This window comes from Rhipicephalus microplus, chromosome 6, assembly GCF_043290135.1.
Source record: "Rhipicephalus microplus isolate Deutch F79 chromosome 6, USDA_Rmic, whole genome shotgun sequence".
Taxonomy (NCBI): domain Eukaryota; kingdom Metazoa; phylum Arthropoda; class Arachnida; order Ixodida; family Ixodidae; genus Rhipicephalus; species Rhipicephalus microplus.
Genome location: NC_134705.1, coordinates 102,499,447 through 102,512,680, shown reverse-complemented (window position 1 = coordinate 102,512,680; position 13,234 = coordinate 102,499,447). Strand labels below are relative to the sequence as shown.

The 13,234-nt window shown below is 45.6% G+C and overlaps 1 protein-coding gene across 3 annotated transcripts in view; it reads right to left on the bottom strand.

The window, feature by feature from the left end:
• The window catches only part of LOC119167429 (uncharacterized), a 154,425-nt gene that overhangs the window by 72,979 nt on the left and 68,212 nt on the right, over positions 1-13,234 (bottom strand). For 2 of the 3 annotated variants that reach the window (XM_075866301.1, XM_075866302.1), the window contains 2 exons: positions 9,152-9,190; positions 7,496-7,534 (listed from right to left, as the gene is read on the bottom strand). In XM_075866301.1, coding sequence (XP_075722416.1) covers positions 7,496-7,534; positions 9,152-9,190 — 78 coding nt within the window. The remainder of the gene's footprint in view (positions 1-7,495; positions 7,535-9,151; positions 9,191-13,234) is intronic. The other variant, XM_075866303.1, reaches the window with a different exon arrangement.

Here is a 13,234-nt window from a genome sequence, read left to right as displayed (position 1 = left end):
ATAGTGACTTCTTCTGAGGCGTCACCACTTATTACAACAGCTCATTTGTGGCAAAACAGGTGACTCAAAGGAAAAAAAAACAAGCAAAGGGGCGCTCAAGGATTCGTGTACTTTGCGTTTCATCCAAGTTCAACCACTAAATCAGCCAATCAAGCCATATCCTTGACATCGTATTTTTACTTAACTTCTTGAGAAATATCTTAAAAACGCAGACCGAGTAACTCAATTGAGCACTGCATATGTAGTAGTATTTAAATCCAAGAAACACTCTAGCCAGCGAAGCTGATTATTCAAGACGAAGTTAGTGAAGCCAACTGTATATGATATCGCCTACCCACATTCTCCCATCTGTTAAATAAAGACATCATCAGTAGCCCCGATAGAAGTGGTGGAATAGTAAATTTCGAAAAAAATACCCATCTTCGTGCTTAGTTTGGTGCTATATACACGTAGTTGATGAAATGTAATAAGCTATGTAGCATTATTGCTATATTTACTATTGCATTAGTTATTGGCACCCGTTTTTCACGCAAAAAAGCGCCAAAAAAACGTTGTGATTTCTTTGAATACTGAAAATTTTATTGCTTGAATTAGAATAAAACACTTGCCGGACTTCAACCAGGAAGAAATTTTTTTGGGGACTTAATTGGGGTGAGAGGCGCTGCTGTCACCGAGGTGAATGGACGCTCTTCACGTCGGCTCCGTTCTCATAAAATGATGTTGCAGCGAATAAAGCCAGGCACCGCTCGGATTTATATACCATCTGATTCTTCTCGTCACCGAGAATCCGAAGAGACCATATTCTAAGGTGGGTGATCATTTTTCGAGATTTTACGACCGAAAACCAGCCCCCACCAAGCAGCGTCTACTATTCCTACGACCGGCGCTCCGCGTCGACTGGGGCGGCCTCGGGATAGCCAGGCCTCGGCGTTCGCGCCATACAGGCCGTAATCATCAATAATGGAGGTATCGCAGCAGAATGAAGACGCCACCCAACGGGAAGACGAAGACGTCACCCAACAGGAAGATGACACTGGCAACGGGTGGACAGAAGTTCGAAACAGAAAACGTGAGAAGAAAGGTAGCCAAAAACGCCGTGGTAGCCCTAGCCCTACCCGAACACCTAGAACGCGCGGTGCAAATCTGGTATCCCGGATAACCAGAGCCAGCAAATTGCCAAGACTGCCGATAGGCAACTTCAAGATAGTTATAAGGCCAAGAGGAGGACTGCAGCTATCCAAGCTCAGCTTAACGGAGCTAGACAAAGCTGTGTATGAAGCGGCCGAGATCCCTTATGAAGAAAGAGAAACGGACACGATTTGTCCGAATAATTTTCAGAACATCTTGGTCGTTAGCGCCCCAAACCAAGACCATGCAGACAAGTACCAAAGCATCAAGCACATCAAAGCCAATGACAAGTTGTATGAGGTGGGAGCATACGAGACGGCCCCGGAACTCACTGCCAAAGGTGTAATCAAAGGAGTTCCTTTGAACGAAACCCCACAGGACATCACCACAGCTATTATTACAGCCCGAAATCCTGCGGCGATCGCAGCCAAGCGTCTTGACAATACCACGACAGTGATAGTCCTTTTTGACGGCAGCAGAGTCCCGACGCACGTTATGTACAGAGGAGTGCTCACACGCTGTTCACTATACAGAAAACAAGTTGACTTTTGCAAACAATGCAACAGACTTGGGCGCAGGAGTGACGTGTGTTGGAGGCCAAACGACAAGCTATGTGCGGGTTGTGGAACGCCTGATCCGAGCGAGGACCACCACTGTCAGCCACGATGTCAGTTGTGCGGCAAGGATCATCCCACGGCTGACAAACTCTGCAAGGTCAAGTTCAAGACACCCTACATCGTAAAACAACGCCAGTGGTTCCGACAACTTCAAGAGACGCTCGAAGAGAACTACCCCCCTACCACCAAGCCAACCGAACGCGGGAGGTCCAAATTCCGGACGAGGGCAACGCCTGGGTCCAGATCAAGGTCCTGGTCCTGCGCAACGCCCCGCGGCCACACCACCCAGTCTCCGGGACCGAGAAGGCGCACTACATCCCGTTCCAGATCCCGGTCTAAGCCAAAGGGTGGCAATGGCCATCAAGGGAACCCGGCATTCACGGTGAGCTGGTCAGACGTGGCTAAAGGGACGCGCCCTCAGCCTTCGGGGGAGACTGCGCATAATGTCAGTGATATATCGGAGCTGAAAAAAGAAAACGCTGAGCTTAGAGAATTGATAAAAACTTACTCGGGAAATTCAAAGTCTTAAAAACTGCACAAATAGAACTTCTAGTCAAATGCGTTCCGCGGCCCAAGAGCGCCCCGAATAAATGCCAGATAACCGAATGCACGAGGACAGTACCCCACCACCTCTTAAAAGGAAAGCTAAAACGTCTAGTGACAAAACTACGGCGCAAAGCTTGAACATTAATCAAACATTGTCCGAATTACAGAAAGCAGTTAACGAACAGGCAGAGGCAACCAACAACCTCTCGCTTGCAATATCCATGATCATGAATAGACTAGATAAACTCGAAGCTAACGTAGTCAATCTCAACCCTAGGACACCTACGGTACTTCCAGCTACCAACCTTCCGATAAGCACTGAAGGAAATTCACACTTATCTCAGGGCACCACATCAGTGGCTATATCAACTAATTTCATAAGGCCTGCCTCCTTTCAGCCACCTCCCTCTTCGATAGCCAACTCAAAATAGGGAAGCCCAGAAAAAGGGACTTAATTAATTGGCAGTGAAATTGCAGGAGCTATGAGGGGAAGAGAGCAGTTTTGCAACAACACCTTAGAGACAGAACCAAACCGGATGTTCTAATTCTGCAGGAAACCCATGCTTTAGCTAAGCTACCGGCATATCAGGTGATCGGCCCCTCAACAGGGGATATTAGAACACTAACCACTTTAGTAAGGAAGGGACTCGTAGCAATCTGCCACGACACCCGCATCACAGAAATTGAACATATACTCGTACAACTTGCCCCTAAAAGAAAAAAATCTCCGAGCATATTTATTCTGAATTTGTACAGCAATCCCTCACGCATACGACAACGCTTCCTTCTTCTCTTTAAGAAGGCCGTAGATATAGCGGGACCCAATCCACTCGTCATAGGTGGAGACTTTAACGCTCCACACAGTGCTCGGGGATACGGACACACAAGAGCCAAAGAAAAAACGCTATGGCAGAATATTCAAGAAACAGGCTTAACTCTCGTCACTGACCCCGACTCCCCTACGCGTATGAGAACTGGGCTTGCAAGGGACACCACTCCAGACTTAACATTAGTTCGTAACGCGGGGACCGCTAAATGGAAATCACATTCGATGATCTGGGGAGTGATCATCGAATATTAGAAATCACGATAGAAACAATGGCTGCCGCCAAAATTCAGAGACAGATTAGATGGACTGACTGGGATAAGTTTCGGAAAGTCAGAAACGCGAAAAAACAAGACCCTATCAGCAATATAGAAGATTGGGTCAAAGATGTCAATAACGACGTCAGTGAGGCAACGCGAAGTGTCACTTCAAGTCTACCCCTAGAGCAGATTGATAGCCGTCTCACACACATGTGGGAGGCCAAGCAATCACTGCAGAATAGATGGCGGGGACAGAGGCACAACAGGCCATTGCGCAAGCGCATAGCCAAGCTGAACAAACAGATCGAAGAACATTGTAAGCAGCCATGCAAACAGCAATGGGACCCAATTTGTAATAGTCTCGATGCCCAAATGAATGCTGGTCAGACATGGCGCATGCTCAAACACCTGCTAGACCCAGATAACACCAAATCAGCACACAAGCAAACCTTGCGTAAACTGGTGCACCAGTATAACGGCAGTGAGGAGGACTTTATCGCTGAGGCTAGCAACACGTACATTCCCGCCATGCCTGTCATAGAGCACGGACCATATTCCGGAGGCCCGAACGAGCTCTTAGATGAGGAGTTTACTGTGGCTGAAATCAGGGCCGCGCTACAGAAGCTAAACACCAAATCTGCACCGGGACCAGACGGGATCACTAACAGAACACTATGGAACCTTGACGACCAAGCCATAGAGAACATCACGCAATATATTAACGAGTGCTGGACCGAGGGCACTATACCAAAACAGTGGAAAAAAGCTAAAGTAATCCTCATCCCCAAGCCCTGGAAACCCCCCGATCTATCGAATTTACGCCCTATATCACTAACGTATTGTGCTGGGAAGCTGATGGAACACGCTTTTCTAGACAGAATCAACACTTATCTTGAGAAGAACGAAATCTACCCAGATTCTATGTTGGGGTTCCGCACACGGCTCTCCACGCAAGACGCCATGCTGCAAATTAAGCAGCAGATTCTAGACAACAAAACAAGAGCTACCCGGGCGATCTTAGGGTTAGACCTTAAAAAAGCCTTCGACAAAGCATCGCATACGGCTATCTTACATCAGATCTGCCAATTAAACTTAGGATCAAGAGCGTATAACTATGTCAAGGACTTCCTAACAGACAGAACGGCATCTATCGTAATGGGAGAACTGAGATCTGAGGAAAAGCTTATGGGTAGTGCTGGTACCCCGCAGGGTACGGTCATATCGCCAATGCTGTTTAATCTCATAATGATAGGACTCCCGGCGCGGCTGAACTCAATACACGGAATACATCATTCTATATATGCAGATGATATCACCATCTGGGCGTGTGAAGGTAGTGACGGAGAGATAGAGCAGAGACTACCGGAGGCCGTCACCACTATTGAGGAGTATCTTGATGGTACTGGCCTCGAGTGCTCGCCAGATAAATCCGAACTCCTCCTCTATCGCCCCACGCTTAAAGGCAGACCACCCAAGGGATACAACCGGGAGCGTGCTTACGAAGAGATCCAAATTCACACCAAAAACGGCAGGACTATTCCTATAGTGCAACAAATCAGAGTCCTTGGACTCATCATCGAGTCTAACGGTACAAACGGTGAAACCGTCAAGAGGTTAGTAACCAAAGTCACCAACGCAATACGGCTAATCAAGAGAGTCACCAACAAACACCAAGGCATGAAAGAGGCTAACGTCATCAGGCTTATTTATTCATTCGCCATAAGTCACATTATATACGTAGCGGCATATGTAAACTGGTATACAGCCGAAAAACTCAAAATCAACGCACTCATACGAAAGGCGTACAAACAAGCTTTGGGCCTTGATAGCACCAGCAACGAAAAACTGTTTCAACTGGGCTTACATAACACTTTACAGGAGCTGATAGAAGCGCAACAGATTGCCCAGTTGGAGAGGCTAGCCAGCACGCGCACAGGACGGAGTATCCTTGACAAGTTGGGGATAAATTACCATAGGCAACCAAGAAGTAAAGTGTCGGTTTTAAAGGTGATCAGGGAAAAGATCCAGGTCCCCAATCTGCCCAAAAACATGCACCCGAAGTTAATCAGGGCAAAAGAGAAAGCCGCGCTAGAACTCTGCTTAAGGCCTACGGCAGAGACAAGGAAGCGTTGTTCGTAGACGCAGCGGAGTACCCTAGTCACAAATCCTACGTTGCGGCAGTAATAAACACCGACCGCAAATGCGTAAACGCGTGCTCCATACGGTCGGATAATTCAGAAATCGCGGAAGAGGTGGCTATTGCACAGGCCATAATTTCCCCAAAGTGTAGGTATGTCATCAGTGACTCGCAGTCAGCAATCCGTAACTATGCACGAGGAAGAATATCTCCCGAGGCAGCCAATATACTCCTCCGCAAGGCAAATCTGATATCATCCGAGAAATTCGAAGAAAGGTATATTATATGGTTCCCAGCCCACACCCCGTGTGCGTCGCTCATTCCCAACCTCAACGAGGAGGCTCACCGCGTAGCGCGAGGTCTCACTTAACGCACTCGCAATGGAGCTTCACATGAGGTACTGGGAGGAGATGAGTGGTGGGAGAGGGACAGAATGTTTAGGTTCTGTGACATTATCCAATTCTACCAAAAGTCGAGGCGCAGATTTCCCCCACCTAGCTCCACATTAGACAGATCTCAGGAGGTTGACTGGAGGCGACTTCAAACTAGAACATTTCCCAATCCGAAGCACTTAAATCGCATCTACGCCGAACTATACCCAGATGACTCGTGTAAACTATGTAGCATGAGACGCGCCTCCCTAGAGCATATGTTATGGGAATGCACACAGATACAGGACGCCAATGCAGTCTCCCCAGAACAGCTTGGGGCGCAGTGGAGAGCCGCACTGATCAGCTCAGATAGGACAGATCAAATATGGGCCATCCAGCGAGCACGGGAGGCGGCTGAGAGACAGTGTCTCTCAACCGCCCCTGGTGCGGCTTAGGCCCACGCCTCAATCCGCTGGTTAAATAAAGTTTGCTCACTCACTCACTTGATCGGGGCCCAGAATGAAATGAGGATAGCGCAACAAAACAAAATGAATAGAACGCAGACAATATAGTCCCGGACTATTGTTAACAGTAACCAACGTGACTCCAGAAGAATTTTTCTATCTTACTGTTGACAGCATTTTAGAGAAGTTGCACTGCAAGAGTTGGCCACAGCCAGCTTCAGCGGCAACAAAAATAATAATGCTATTGATTGCGCAGGCATACTTTCATCACCGGAACTTGCATGGTTTTATACAAGTTTATTTCACTGAAATTGAAATCGACCGTACACGGGAGACACAATGTTCGTTATCATTTTCGGCCTTTCTCTATAATTCGATATCGTTGATACGTTTACTGATAAATTTTTATTATTTTCACGAACGTAGTTTGTAGTGTGTGCACGTATCGGCTTTGTGTGAAGCCTTTATTACTCATTGTTTGTTGCATCCGCCTCAACTTAGCACGAAGTTCAACAGCTAGGGCTGCTTTGTAAGAATTACCATTAAACATCGTGAAAACAAAGCAAAACTTGTTGCAATTCTAACTTCAGCCCCTGTCGTTGCGACTATATATAGGGGGTGCGAATCAAACACGGATAAAAATTTGCAGCAGTGGCTCAAGCCTCAGTAGCCAACAACCAGAACCTGGCAAGATCATAGATGGTCACATCTCCTTTCTTAAGATCCACGGACACTTCAGTTATTCATGAACGTCGTTTTCGCACCTTCGGATGACCCATTTGCACCGCTTCGTCTTAGATGCACTTCAAACATCATGCGAATTATACGCTTATGGCCAAATATGACAGAGAGTATGTAAGTTTTATGCCAGTACACATTGCATGTACCTGCTGAGACTAATATCAGCCAAATCACGTCTGAGTCACCCGATTACCAAGTTAACGGGGCTTGTGCTAAAGGTGTTCCTTCGTGTCGGTTAAGAAAGTAGACCGAACCGAAAAATTCCTGATTGGAAATTTTCCACTTTGCTTTGTGTTATATATAGGTTTTGATGTTTTCTATTGATTGCCATAAAAATACAAAATACCACATATAGTGCATGCATTGTCACCGTCATTGTAGTGCACGTATTTTGTAAACACTTACCCCACTTGGTCCCGGGGTTGGGCTGAATCGCGGGTGATGCTGAAAAGAAAATGAGAGTTGGAAAAAGGAGATACTTAGATGCATAATGGCTGGATTGCATACATTGTTTAGCTGCAGTACCTGTAACGTTACAGCAAAAATTTTCTCTGACCAATGTTCCACCAACTACACGTTTTTTTAAAAAGGTAATATTGTTGATGTACACTGAATGTCCGAGAGTGGCCTCGGACATTCTTTGTATTCTGTGTATAAAGAATTCAATAGTTTCTCTTCAGGCTCAACGTTTAGTTAGGGGCCCTGTGGTTGCATTGTAGAGCTGTAAATTTAATTTTCCCGGCACGCCTCTACAACAATACATTTCAGTTTCTGAATAATGGCATCGGTGTGATGCCGCGATTGTTCTACATATTTTCTGTTGCTCTGGTTATTACGCACGTGCACTGTAGCATCCGTAATGCTTATGGAACTGCAATTCGTAGTATTATATTTTAAAGACTTGTGCCTTTTAAAAGAGTCAATGGGCACACGTAATGCCAATGTTCATTTAGTTCAGTACATAGTTTGGTTATGTGGCTTGGCGTTGAAAAAAGGAAGGTCACATCAAAACTCCCTTATCTTAAATTTTGCTAAATCCATCGTTGTTTGCTACACTCGTGGCGAATTAACTCTTGTGGTGGAGCACCGGTAATCGGCTGTTAACCTTTCAGCTAAATCGAGGTACATACGCCTTTAGCGTTTTCGCGTGCTAAGAAGTGTCCTTTTTATTTTTCTTCATTGCATGAAGTTGCATAAAGCAAGCCAGACGCGTAAATAAAATATATAATTACAACAAATTAAAATGGCGTGTATCAAGCTGAAGCCTCAGATAATATTGAAGGTGAATGAAATTACGCCATAACATTTAGTGCAAGCTGCGTTCATAATGCATAACTACTAGTTATAACGCATAACTACATGATGTTGACGAAACGCGCAGGGTGTAGTGACACCTGAATGCATTCGTATTTGAGTGTAAAATGAAAATACAAATACACGTGGAGTATTGTTTAGGTCGTGGTGCTCCCAGTCCTTCGGCGTTTCAACGTTAGCCTTCCTTTCCTCTCATATATGAGAAATCACATGCTATGGCCACTGTTTGATTATGTAGCAAGTCTTGGGTAAAGCTCCAAATTTTTTGTTCATCTGGCTTTGCGCAATGTGCAGTGGCATCTCATAATGCACCGAAATCTCTCATATCACCTTAATGAAAACGCGTCCACCACGGCAGCGATCGAGTTGTGACTGTTGGTTCGATAGCAGAAGAGTGATGCGCATAATTTGCTTGTCTATAATAACAGGCGTGTAACAATAAATACAACTCGAGAGTTACACTTGGTGCTGCTGCTCTCAAGCTGTGTTTTGAGAGACATTGTTGCCGCAGTTGACAATGAAACATAATTTTAACACAAGATCAACTTTCGTGTTCCTTCTTTATAATTTCAACTATATTAATATAGGTAACTCACCAGATGGATTCAGTCATACACCTTAATTTTCAATGTTATTTTCGGCCCTCACCTTGCCAGCCCGACTTTCAGTGTGTATAAGGTAGACGAGAAATTCTGTGCTATGTGAACCTCAATAATAACATAGATCGCTTTAGCAATAAACACTTACCCCACTTGGACCAGGATTAGGGCTCGATGGCGACGGAAGCTGGAATGAGTTAGAATCATCATCATCATTGTCGTCGTCATCACCGTCGTCGTCATCATCATCATCATCAGGCTGACTACGTGCACTGCAGGACTAAGGCCTCACTCACGTTCGCCACTTAACTCGGTCCCATGCTTGCTTCTGCCACGTTATACCCCCCTACTTCCTTATCTCATCCGCCAACCTAATTTTCTGTGTCCCCCTAGCCGCTCTCCTCCTTCGGAAATCCAGTCAGTTACCCTTATTGACCAGTAGTTTTCCTGCTTAGGCACTACATGCTAGGCCCATGTCCATTTCTTCTTTTTAATTTCAACTAAGAAATTCTTAACACCGGTTTGTTCGCTGCCCCACTCTACTCTTTTTTCTTTGTGAAGGTTACACTTAGCTATATTTTCGTTTGTGTCGCTCGCGGCGTCATCCTCTATTTAAGCTGAACCTCTTTTTAAGCCTCCAGGTTGCTGATCCGTTGGTTAGTACCGGCAAGATTCAGCTGTTATATACCTTCCCTTTGAGGATTAGTGGCAATTTACAAGTCATGATTTCAGAGTGCTTGCCGAATGTGCTCCACCTTATTTTTTATTCTGCTAGTTACTTCAAGCTTGTGGTTTGGCTCCGATGTTATTACCTCTTCAGAGTACACGTAGTAGTTTAAAACTTCAAGTACACTAATACATATATAAAGCCACAGGTTTCTTCCAAGGTTGTTGTACATTACTTTCTTTTCTGCATAGTATCATAAAACTGACCTTCCTGCTCTCTTTATTTATCTCAGTAATCATGAGTTGTAATTTTTCCCCGGAGTTACTCCGCCATGAAATGTCACCGGCGAAGCGCAGGTAACCAGGGTACTCATCTTCAACTCTTATTCCTAACTCCTCCCACTCTAGGCCTTTGAAAACCAACTGTAAGCACGCGGCAAAAAAATTACGGCATATTCACGGGGTGAATGATGATGAATGGGCGAAGCTCCAGAGGGATTCATCGGTAAACTGTGAATCTTCCGTGTAATTCACCCAGTCGATCATCATGTAAAGACGTGAGAAACGCTGTGTGTGTATATACAGAAATCAACTTTTATTTGTAGCCGTGCCGCTGCGGCCTCTTTTTCACGTACGGCAGGATCTTGGCGGCGGCGTCGCGCCGCTGCAGCCTATCTTTCACGTACGGCAGGATCTTGGTGGCGGCGTCGCGCCGCTGCAGTCTCTTTTTCACGTACGGCAGGATCTTGACGGCGGCGTCACGCAGCTTCACGGAGCGCTTCTGCCTCGCGCGCTCGCACATCGGGATTCTGTCTGCGAGCGCGCGCTGCTGCTGCCTTGCGCTCTCTCCGCTGTGCAGCCTTATCCATCCGGCGACTCCGAGCGCGCGCCAACAGCGAACAGCTTTATTACAACGCTCCCCCTAGCGCACGTCGCCGCACTAAATCGAACGATTGCCTTCAACCAATGACACGCGCCATATGTGACATCATTCCTATTTTATAAGATCTCGCGTCTTTCATCAACTACAAGTACAGCTTTCTAGTTTATAACATCTTGCATCTTTTCATCATCAACTACAAGTACCACCATCTAGTAAACACTACAAGAACTAAACGAGAGGTGGCTACATACAGGAGATGGTACCGCCATCTAGTGAACACTGCAAGAGCTAAACTAGAGGTGGCTACATACAGGAGACGGTACCGCCATCTAGTGAACACTGCAAGAACTAAACTAGAGGTGGCTACATACAGGGGACGGTACCGCCATCTAGTGAACACTGCAAGAACTAAACTAGAGGTGGCTACATACAGGCTACAGGGGACGCACAGCCCACGCCCTAAGGAGCTTCGCCCCTAATAGCATAGGGAAGATTGCGTCCTCTTGACTCACACCCTTCTTGATTGGAATTCTGTCGCTTTCTTTGTGGAGCACTGTGGCGGCAGTTGATTCTCTATAGATTTCTTTCAGAATATTTTTATAACTCATTGACCGACACCCTTATTTCGCAGTGCCTGCATGACTGCTGATATTTCTGATGAACCAAATGCCTTCTTTTTTACTAAGAAGGCTATAGTAGTTGGCTGTATTCTGAGTACATCACTTTTACCTAATTGGTAGTATGAATCTGGTCAATTGTTGAGTAGCCTGTTCGCGGTCCTTCTTGTTCCTTTGGTTCACTGAATTCTAATGTTGTCTTAGTTACGTTAGAAATTGCCTTTGTAAATAGCTTGTATACGATGGAGAGCAAGCTGAACGGCTTTTCGATCGTCAAGTCCTTGTCATTTTCTTTTTTATGTATTATCATGATGTCAGCATTCTCCCTAAATTCTGCTAACTTCCAAGTGAGGAGAAACCTCGTAAACAGGGTGGCCAGTTTTTTTAACACAATATTTCCTCTGTCGTAAAGCAGATGTGATGTTACCTGATCCTCACCAGCCGCTTTGCCCCTTTGCAATCCCTCCAAGGCTTACCTGATCCTCACCAGTAGCTTTGCCCCTTTGCAATCTCTCCAAGGCTTTTCTGACTTCTGCTATTACTGGTGGGATGTCTTGTGGTGCACTGCAGTTCTAACACTATGATCGTGGTTGGTCCCCTACTATATATATATCTCTGTAAAATTCCTCCGCTATTTTAACTATCCTATCCATAATCATAGTTACTTTGCCTTCCTTGTTCTTTAGTGTATACATCGGGTTTTTTTGCCTATTCCAAGTTTCTTCTTCACCGCTTTGAGGCGCCCTCCGCTTTTTACAGCGTGTTCAATTTTCTCCATGTTATACCTTCTTACATAGAATATCATACGTTCCTAAGTAAACTTCGAAACCTCTGCAAGTTCTAGTTTGCCAGTTGTGTTTAGAGCTCTCGTGCTTTGACGTTTCTTAACTAGGTTCTTCGTCTCCTGAGACAGCTTTCCAGTGTCCTGTCTTACTACCATACCTCCTACTTTCACTGCACATTCTGTAATGGTACTCGTCAGGCTATCATTCGCTGCATCACGGCTAAGGCTTGTTTTCTTGATAAAAGGCGAGCATCTGTTTTAAAATTAGACTCCGATTCCTGTACTTCCCTCTGATTGCTAGCTCATTGATTGGCTTTTTGTGTCACTTTCTATCGTGCTTTTCTTCAACTATAGGCGCATTTGAGACCTTACTCTTCTATGATTGCTGCACCATACCTTACCAAGCACTTCGACATCCTGCACAGTACGTGTGTGTGCACTCAGTATGAAGTCTATTTTGTACTTATTTTCAAGATTAGGGATCCTCCATGTCCACTTACGGTTTCCCTCTTTTCGGTAGAAGGTATTCAATTTCTGTGTGTTGCTGCATTCTGCGAATTGTACTAATAGCGTCACTTTTGCATTTCTAATACCAATGCCATGTTATCCTACTGCCTCGTCTCTAGCCAGCTTCTTCTCTACCTAAACATTGAAGTCCCCCAGCAGTATGGTGTACTGTTCTTTATCTTACTCAATGCCGATTCCACGTCTTCATAGAAGAGAGAGAAAGTGAGATAAAGATGCAAGGAAAGGCAGAGAGGTTAACCAGACGCACATCCGGTTTGCTACCCTGCACTGGGGAAGAGATAAAGGGGAGAAAAGAGGTTGCAGAAAGATGAGAAGGTACACACATACACGAGCACACTCGGGGAGCACACACAGTCTACAGGCGGTCGCTCAGGTTTGTTGACTTAAGGTAAAGTAGCAGTGGTTTGGTTGCTTTCTGCGCAACTGAGGCAGATGCCCAAGGTCCTAGTATCTTCTGCACACAAAATGGTCCGGGGTCAAGTCGATACAAAACCATCCAGAGCTGGCATCGCTGTGTGTCGTAGCAAGCGCAGCTGCACAGGACGTGTTCGATGGTCTCTTCAGCTCCGCAGTAGTCGCATGTAGGAGTGTCTGCCATACCAATGCGAAAGGAGTACACCTTTGTAAATGCAACACCCAACCAAAGGCGGCATAAGAGTGTCGCATCGGAGCGGGAAAGTTGTGATGGTAGCTTTAGCTTGAGCGAAGGATCCAGTTCATAAAATTGACACCTTTGGAAGCTGGTAGACGACC